Source organism: Musa acuminata, chromosome BXJ2-5 (assembly GCF_036884655.1).
Source record: "Musa acuminata AAA Group cultivar baxijiao chromosome BXJ2-5, Cavendish_Baxijiao_AAA, whole genome shotgun sequence".
NCBI lineage: Eukaryota > Viridiplantae > Streptophyta > Magnoliopsida > Zingiberales > Musaceae > Musa > Musa acuminata.
Genome location: NC_088342.1, coordinates 2,001,308 through 2,010,642, shown reverse-complemented (window position 1 = coordinate 2,010,642; position 9,335 = coordinate 2,001,308). Strand labels below are relative to the sequence as shown.

The following is a 9,335-nucleotide window of genomic DNA, read 5'->3' as shown; positions in this document are numbered from 1 at the left end:
ACAGAAAGAAACATAGATTCTCATCTTATTGATTTTTTGATTCAGCAACATAGGAGTTAATTTGGAGATTGGGAAGAGGTCATTTTGGAAGCCTCTGTTTCTTGGCATTTTTGTTGTTTGGGAAGAGGTCATCTTATTTATTTTTCTTTAACTGTTTGTCGATTTGATTAGCTACATCGTTCAAACTGGATGAATCAACTGCACTTCTTTGTCACACAATGCTGAACTTGGAATCTATCTGCATTATAATTGCAAAACCTAATCATCCTATGTTCATTTGACTTCATCTCCTTCTTCACTGCATCAGATTTGAAGCAATGGCCAATCATCTCTTCCAAAGAGTGTCTCAAATGGACATTCCATGTTTCTTTGTTGATGTAATCGCAATCTAACCAGCAGTCTCCTTGAACATTTGATGGAGCTGGAGAAGAAGATTAGGAACTGAACCATTGTTTTTGTCTGTCTCCTGACAGATACCTTAGCCTTAAGATTATCTCTTGCTAAACTGAATAAAAGATTTGTGAATCACTGGCATTTATTTGTATGATGTTGCAGTCATGGTTGCTAAATGACTGCCACTAAATCTAAACCAGGAAGAAAGAGAATTGTATGAATTGATTCATCTTCATGATCCTCCAGTCTGTTCACAGTGTCTGTGATGTGCACATCAAGCAACCCATCAAAGCAGTAAGTGTTCTCACAAATCTGGTGTCTTCACCTTGTACATTATATCATGTTAAAGTCTGATCAGACCCTTCAGGTGTTTTGTGCTCCCTGCATTCAAGCAACAATGAAGTTTGACCACAGATTGGTGGCAGCACTGCCACTGAGTAATATCTATTAGCTTGTCAAGCATTCACTGTTGAAACACCAAACTGGCTTTTGGAACAGGGGAATTTGTAGTTGAAGCTGCAGACTGCTACTATCAAAAATATTTTTTTTGTATTTTGTATCTTTAATATTTAAATAATTAAAAGGTCGAGTTCTTGTCCTCTTCCTGCGAAATCCACTCTCATCAATCATGAATCTCCGGTTCTATCATCTCTTTTGCAGATAGTGGGGCATGAAGAATGTGAAAGGAGGAACAAGAAAAGGAAAAGGGGAGAGGGGGGCAACAGAGCTTTTGATCTTTCAACCACAAGATTTGCCTTTTTTTGTTTTAGCTTCGGTCAAAGATTCTTCCCAGCCATGAGCAGTGAAAGCAAGTGGTGAACACAAACCACTGCTCTTTCCTCCATCGGTAGATGTACAGCAAACCCGGCGAAGAACAAGAGACAAAAAATATCTAGACTGCACAGGAATCACCGTCGCCTCCCTTCCCGTTCTTTACAGTGGCGGTTGGATACCACGCATGCGTGCAGCTCGCAGTTGGCTTTCGATCGTGTCGTGTTCAGGCGACGTGCTTCTTCTCGTTGACGATGTTGAGCAGGCGGGAAACGCCCTGAGTCCACATGTCGTACTCCCTCCGGCTGCGGCACTCGAACTCTATCACGCGTTGCTCCGCCGTCCGCAGCCCGAAGTAGCAGCGCTGCTCACCGCCCTCCAGTAGGTGCCGCCCCGGCCATGCTTGGATGTCCTTGCAGACGTCCACGACGACATCTGCAAAGGAGCAGTTTCAACGGCATGTGAGACCTGGAAGAAAGAGGGAGCTCAGGTGCTTGTCGTCGTGCATGGGACTCACTCTTCTTCTTCTTGGTGATGGTGCCTGCCACATGCCGGCTCTTCATCTTGATCATCACCTGCAGCGCCAGGAACAACATAAAGAACTCATCGTCTCGAAGTCGGGACTGTAACTGCTGCAAGAATCAGATTACCTGACCCATTTTGTTGATGTAAACGGAGACGATCTTCCAGTGAAGTGCGCCTGCTAGTAAAGATCAGCTCGCGAATTGGTTTCACGAAGCTCCCAACAAGAGATGAAATGGTGGAGGGCTGGGAACATCACCTTTCCGTGTGCGTTTGAGCAGCTCGGTGCCTCGAGCGAGGAGCTCCTGGCTGCAGAGGCCCAAGAAGTTCTCCTCCGGGACGAGCTCGTCGCTGAAACTACTGCTGTTGCTGTCCAATTCCTTCTCTTGCTTGCTGCGGCGGCGGTGGTTGTTGTGGTTCGCCGTCCCTCCCTTCTCGACCGGTATGACGGCGGCGATGTTCCACACCTCCTTCAGCGCCCTCGCCTTCAGCGTCGCCGCCCCTCTCAACGCTGCCAATGCATGGGAAGTCTCATGGACCGACGAATAGACCGAGGAGAACAACCTGGGTCGTGAGCGATAGGATGTCGACATTGTTACCGGTAGCGGCGGCGGCGGTGAGAGTGACGATGTCCCCCGGCGTCCGGACGCTGACAGCAGAACTAACCACCGACGCCAGGTGCTCGCGCTCGGCCCCCATGCTCTCAGCGGCCTCGACGCACTGAGCGGCCACCAGGGTGGCAGCCGAGGCCACGGCCATGTCGGTCCTGGCGGCGCGGTCGTCTTTGCCGGAGCCCGAGGCGGCAGCGGTTGCCGCTGCGATGGCGGCGACCGCCGCGGCCACCCCGGCCACGGAGATCGCGGCATGGAGCTGCGCGTTCTGGGCCCGGGTCTCCTCCTTCTTCTTCTCCTTCCTATCCTTCAGCCACCTCCCAACTGTCTTGCTCGTCCCCCTGTAAGGTTGCGCCTTCGGTGCGTTACCAGCTCCACAGAACTGCATGGATTCCACCATTATTAAGCTCTTGCGATAGCCACGAATTCTAAAGCACTTCCCATGTTCCAAGAATTTGCCAGACCAATTACTTCCAACTTATTTCCAACACAGCTTAACAGGTTTCAAGAGACAGTAATGGAGGGGAATTGAGGTGATCAAGGATGCAGAGGAGGCTAACACTGTGAGAGAAAGCAGTTTGCCGCTTTAACGAGGGCAAAGAGGAGACAAGCTCTGCAGAGAGGAATGACAACTTCTTTGCTCACAAGCAAAACGAAGCCCACATCCCAACGCAGGCTCAGCTCAGAAAGCAACAGGACAAAAGAAGTGGCCTTTGCTCCCATGCGCAAATTGCACAGGACAACAGCAAGAGTAGAAACCAAACCATCGATGAACTGTAAGGTGGATCGATCAAAGCTCGAAAGGTGGCATTTTACGAGGACGGAAGATTACTGGGTGTGTGGAACTGTGAAACCAGAGCTATGTGGGGGGAGCAAAAAGCTCGCAGATGCTAAAGAAAACAGTCGTCCAAAGACGGGCCCTGGAAATGAGATGTCAGTGGTTTTATTGGAAGAAGATAAAGCCTCGTTTTCTCTGCCCTTTCTCCGTTCTCTTTTTCTCTCTCTCTCTACGCTGACATTATAGAGAGACGACTGTAGACAGTTCGGGCGTCACTATGACTTCGTGCAGTGTCTCCATCTGACGAAGAATCCGTCGTCTTTGTTCACAAGAAGACATTGTTTTCTTCAACACGAAGAGGAGCAAGAAAGGAAGCAACTGAAGAATTAGCGACAAGGAGAGAAAGAGAGAGGAGAGGAATGACCTTGACGTCGTCCATGTCGGAGGGGGAGACGGGAGGGCTATCGGAGAGTGATCCGCCGCCGTTGAGAGGTCCACTGCTGTGGGAGAGCCGTCCTGATGTGAGAGGAGCCACTTCCTGCCATGGCAACAAGAACAGGGGAAGGAAACAGAGTAACAAACATCAGACTTCAGCATCAGATAAAAATTTGGTTTGTAGTGGAAGAGAGGATTGATAAGGGAGATGGCACGCGGCTTACCGACTGCGACATGATCCGCTCCATGACGAGCTGCGAGGTAGCGGAAGAGGCGAAGGAGAAGGTGTTCCCTGCGACCGCTGCCGCGACGCCGAGCTCCTCCACCTCGGCGGCGGCGTCCTCGGGGATGGCGGCCGGCTGCGGGGGCGGGGGCGGCGGGGCCAGGGCCTTCGAGACCTCGAGGGCGGAGGCGGCCCAGGAGCGGGAGAGAAACTCCATCGGGTCCTTGGTCGGCTCCGGCGGGCGTTGTAGCTCCGACCGCCACGGCTCGCCAGCTTCTTCCATGGCCGCGGCTTGGCAATGGTATAGTTTCCAAGAGCCAATCTTTCGGACGGGGTTTTATAGAGAGAAACCAGAGAGAGAGAGAGAGAGAGAGAGAAAGAGTTATACCGACAACTCTCTTTCTCTATCTTTTGGTCCTATAAATGTAATCTCCCTCACCGTCTCTCTTTTACATGTAACACATTATAAAGTTTGGTGTGATATGCAATCACTAGAACACATTGTAACACCTCAATATATAATATGAAAACATTAAAATGCCATGTGATACAGTAAATAATTCCACATCAAGTATAATATCAGAATAAAGGTAATATTAGCTATGTATGGCGAGTAGGTCCAAATAAAATAAATTCGGAATATATTATCATAATTAAATAAAGTTAATATTATTAGAATCAACTTAATCTCCCCTCTTACTATGTATTATATATATATATATATATATGATTATTAGAATCAGATAGGTCTGGTTCGATCTTATATATATGTAGATGGAGCAAAATCTCATAACAGTATGATAGAGTCTAAGGAACACATCCTTTAAATTGAATTAATCTAATTTATATTATCCTGCTCTTGGTATTTGATAGATGGGGAAATGGAATCCATCCCACCGCCCCACCCATAACATCATTTTGATTTGATTTGTCCTGTAGATTGATTCCCTACCTTTGGTTGTGTAGGTGAAAGTAGTGATACGTCTCTGATTGAAGAAGGGCTCACACCATTCGCATGACGAGTAGGCTGGTCAATTGAAGACAAAAAGGGAACAATTAATGTAGAGATGCTTAGCCGGAGAAGGGTATAAAGGGGCGGACAATTACATGATGGTCCAAATTCATGAGCTGTGTCTCATGAATTGCATCAAAAAAGAGTGCATGCGCACACATAAACTCAACATTTTGTAGACGATGATCTCCAGATCAACTGCCTCAGAAATACATCTATTTGATATGTGGGATAGAGATAAAATGGAAGTCAAGCATATTAGAAAAAGGTCAAGTCTCAGTCAACCTTAGAATTGGTAATTAGATCTCACTAAAAAATTTAACCACGCATATAACCCTTTTGTCCTAAGCCAATCCACCAACCAAGTCCCAGTCCCCTTTGACCATTAGGTGCAAAGATTGGTTGAGGGAGGACCCACACCACAGGGTCAAGAGGGACCCATGAACCATTGGGTGGTATCAGATGTGGCCCTTCAGCTGGGCCCCCAGCATCCCAATTTGTTGGCTTCATCTAAAAGTCCCCACATGCTCTGCTCCCATATCAAGTTTGGGATAAGCATTCTCTTTTTGGCAGATTAGGGATGTGGCCAATTAATGCCCTCAAAACCCTTCACTGGGCAATAAAACATGGAATGTAGAAGAGTCAAACCCCATAAACACATTCTGAGATAAAGGGGAAAACCCTACCAGCTTTAGCTTTTCTAACCTTTTCTTTGCAATGAGTCAGTTGCAGCAGCAGAACTTTTATCATGTGGATCCTGAATCTTTCACCATGGCTTTACTCACTTATCTTTGCCTTGGCCAAGATGGATACTTCTTTCATGTAGCTGCTCCTCCTAACAGTCACTGTAGTTTCACATTGCTTTTGCTCATGTGGGGAGCTGTTCATTGAAAGCACTTCAGCAAGTCTGCAAAAAGAGAAAATGCTCAAAACATTTTCAGTATGTTTGGTGCAGCTCATGCTATCAGAGAGGACAATTATGCTTTGTCAACCATTAAATATAGGCTCCATCACAAGGTGAGATGCATATTTCCTGGAGTCGTTTGTATTGATTTGAGATTCATGAATATTTAGCTTTTGCTAGAAAGGAATATTGCATTACTTGCAAAAAGGAATATTGCATTACTTTCTCCAAGACATGTCTAAAGGAGTAGGCATCAAAACTTTGCAAATTTGAGAAAATATCCTTGTTCATAAGAATGTGTATTAGAAGCTCAGAGATGGATTCAAACTGGATTTGTCTGATTCCTACCTTCGATATAGCTTGCAACCCATACTTGACAGCAGGCAGCTGCCTTGCAGTAGACTATACTCCAGCTCTCCATAGTTTCATGATCATTGCAATATAACTCTAGAATAGTTCATCCACGGTTTCATGAACACAACTTATTATTTTCATATTAACTTTTCCGTCCGTATTACATATTCTTCTCCTTAAAAGAAAGATTTTATCATCTCTAGCTCATTTTATTTCGAAGAAACTTCATTTATTATAACCAAACCATAAGAATGAGAAAAATAATAAAACTGTTCCCAGTAAAAAAAAAAGGTAAAAAAAATATCTGCAGGCTTTACCTTTTTTTTTTTCCTCATTCTATCTTCTGTCTGCTACATGGTACACTAAGAAACTTCTTCTTTGCCGTTGGCCTAGAATTTAATTTGAACTTGCAAAATACTTGGGCAGGCCAGCTGGTGAGAGTAACAAGTGACATGGTGTAAGTTTCTAGGAAAGGAGAGAATCTATTGAAATTTCGTAGAGGACAATGGATGATTACACCAAGCCTCAGCAATTCCGTATACAGTTATTTGTCAGAGAAGGGAGGAGCTTTTCTTACCTGGGGCTCGTATATGTGACTCCTCCACCATGATGTTGTTGCTCCTCTTGTGTTTCCAACCCTATTTTTTTCATACAGATATATAGTCAGTTTTAATTGATGAGAGGGTTAAAAAAAAAAAACTTCATGCCAAAATACTTACAGTATGTGTGAATGAGTGGTAAAGAATCAATTTTTTGAGACGATATCATTCACTTAATCTAATTCTCCAGCGAGATAAATATAAGCAGAATAGCTAAGTTCGCACCTAAAAAAGGAAATTTATGGTCATTTATGAACTCCTCTTGGCTACATGTAAAGTAGTGGGTGATTGGTGAAAGGAGATGGTGGAGACAGGAGTATCTTGTGATCATCATGAACCTGCAATAGGTAGGTCCTCACATCTGAAAATAAAACTAGGTAAAGAGATATCACAAGCTCCACTCGCACAAACAGGCACAGGAAAGTGTCGCAGGGGAGTTACAGAGTTACCCCTTGACTGTCTTATCTGGAGGAGCTACAAAGGTTCCTGGGGATATGTTGCAGGTGGAACTCATCTTACGCAGATTTAGAAGCACCAGCTCAATTCCAGGGTTTTGCAGGGTAAACGCAACAAGGAATTAAAGGTTCCATCAAATCCTTGTCAATTTTGTAATGATGCTGACAGATATTCACTACGCAGCACAAGGGATGTTTCCAGGAGTAATGGTGGAATTAATGGCAGCAACAGCAACATACAGAGACCAGCATTTTGTTTCCCACCACCTTCTTCCTCCAGGTTGGATAAGAACCACCGGCTCACCAAAGCTTGGACTGTGACAAGACTGTGGATGGGATATAAATTCCCAGCAGATTTGAGACCAAACTCCATTAGATCTAAGTGGGCATCAAGTACTGGGTGAGTTGCTCCTCACTATCACCGGATTTGATTGGACCAATAAGGCACTTGCCCACCATGATCCCTTCTCTATGATGAGAAAGAAGATAAGTTTCGGGGTGGTTGTCTGGTGCATTAGAGAGGCAAGCATGCTTGCCTTCACCTAAAGCATGTTACTCCTTGTCACGTAAAAGGGATGTCGCAAGTGCTTAGGTTAGTATCAGGTCAATAACACAATCCACAGATGTCCGAGGAAAGCCTAACAACAACAAGCACCACTTAACCATACTTCGATCTACTTTCCAAGGCTTATCTCTTCCCCAGGCCACACCAACACTGGTCCTACCAGGAAATGAATTCTTACAAACATTTCTTCAAACACATGAGGTGTTGATAAGCCTCCCTACGGAAGTCGGCATCCTTAGTCGCCAACGACCACCACAACATATGTCCATAAGAGTTTCGCTAAACGACGTAATCCCCAAACTCCTCGGAAGCGATGAACACCTCGTCCAGCACAAGCAACACATCCAAAGATTTGGATTAAACTATACCATGCAACCAATCTACATCCCACGATACTCTGATCAAAGCATAGTTTGTACCTTTGAATCACCGGTGGCGTCAAAAGGAAGAAGAAACTGCTATTGTCATGCCCATGCAAACCGGAAGAGCTTTCCGGGTGCCCGAGTAGATGCAGGGGGATGGATGCCTTTTGTGACAAGGCCACAAAGGCAAACGACAACAGCATCAAATCCAAAGCTGCGAACTCCGAGTCTCGATGACCTACGAATCATCATCAGGTGTACGGCAAAGAATGAGACCGAAGAGAAACCGAACGATTCGTTGGTCGTTCAAACACAAAGCTGAATTAAAAAACCAAGAAAGAAAGATAAAATAAAAGACATCACAAAGTTGCCTTAATAAAGCAACAAAGTTTGCACCTTTTTTTTTCTTTTTTCTTTATGATCCAAAGTAATAAAGTTCGAATCCGCATATATTTATATTTTTTTAACTATCAGAACTAATTATATATTTATATTTATGAAAATAAAATATTTAATTTTTTATTTTAAGAATTTTTAATTTTTAATCCTATAAAATTATTCTTTTATCTATATGGATCTGCTTTCATTTTCGTAAATATAAATATCTCAATATAATTTTTTAAAAGATAAGAATCGAAATACTAAAGATAACTAATTATAAAGAGATAATTTATAATTAATCATCGGAGAATTTTAGGCTATAAATATTTTATTAAAATAGTATCTTAAATTTTGATGACATCACATGATAATAATCAATTTTGGTAATTTTAATGTGGTAAAAAAAATTTTGATCAGTAAGTATATATATATATATATATATATATATATATATATATATTCTTGGAAACTATTTTCAAGCAATTAAGATAATTAGGAATCTATTTGAATGGGGAAGGAAAAATAATTAGACAAGACAAAGAAGCCAGCGGCAGAGTAGTTGTGATGAGGCCCATTAGCAATAACAACACGGCCGTGACACAGGCAACGGCGCATGCGGCAGCGCCAATGGCGCACGGATCACGGCCGTCCGATCCTTGAGGACCACATCAAGGATCACATCAATGGCCATGTGACGCTGTTCGATGTAAACCTGCTTGTTGCAATCACGCACAGCTGGTGGCAATCATTCACACAACGCCCCCATCACCTCCGCTGCCCCTTCCATTCATCTCGCTGGCTCTACCACAGTCCACAGGCCACAAGGGGGAGCGAGAGAGAGAGAGAGAGAGAGGGTTTAGTAGACTCATCAGCCAATTCAATGCGCCGACGCAGATATCAATAAAGTGAAAAGGAGGAAAGGAAGTAAGAGCAGAGGAAGACCGGAAAAAGAAGAGACAGAGAGTATGAT

At 44.0% G+C, this 9,335-nt stretch overlaps 1 protein-coding gene across 1 annotated transcript; it reads right to left on the bottom strand.

Moving 5' to 3' along the window:
• Window positions 1-1,189: 1,189 nt before the first annotated feature.
• On the bottom strand, window positions 1,190-4,194 carry LOC135612081 (VAN3-binding protein-like). The gene is made up of 7 exons (XM_065107859.1): window positions 3,735-4,194; window positions 3,500-3,613; window positions 2,286-2,679; window positions 1,946-2,197; window positions 1,815-1,864; window positions 1,682-1,739; window positions 1,190-1,599 (listed from the first exon to the last, which is right to left on the bottom strand). The coding sequence occupies exons 1-7, from the start codon at window positions 4,014-4,016 to the stop codon at window positions 1,391-1,393; spliced, it is 1,359 nt and encodes a 452-aa protein (XP_064963931.1). The 5' UTR covers window positions 4,017-4,194; the 3' UTR covers window positions 1,190-1,390.
• Between the last annotated feature and the right edge of the window lie 5,141 nt (window positions 4,195-9,335).

Coding starts and splice junctions, on each gene's coding strand:
- LOC135612081 (XM_065107859.1), bottom strand. CDS start 4,016: ATGGAAGAAGCTGGCGAGCCGTGGCGGTCGGAGCTACAACGCCCGCCG. Junction 3,614..3,734: donor AGCGGATCATGTCGCAGTCG/GTAAGCCGCGTG, acceptor TTGCCATGGCAG/GAAGTGGCTCCTCTCACATC. Junction 1,740..1,814: donor ACATCAACAAAATGGGTCAG/GTAATCTGATTC, acceptor CTGGCGCTGCAG/GTGATGATCAAGATGAAGAG.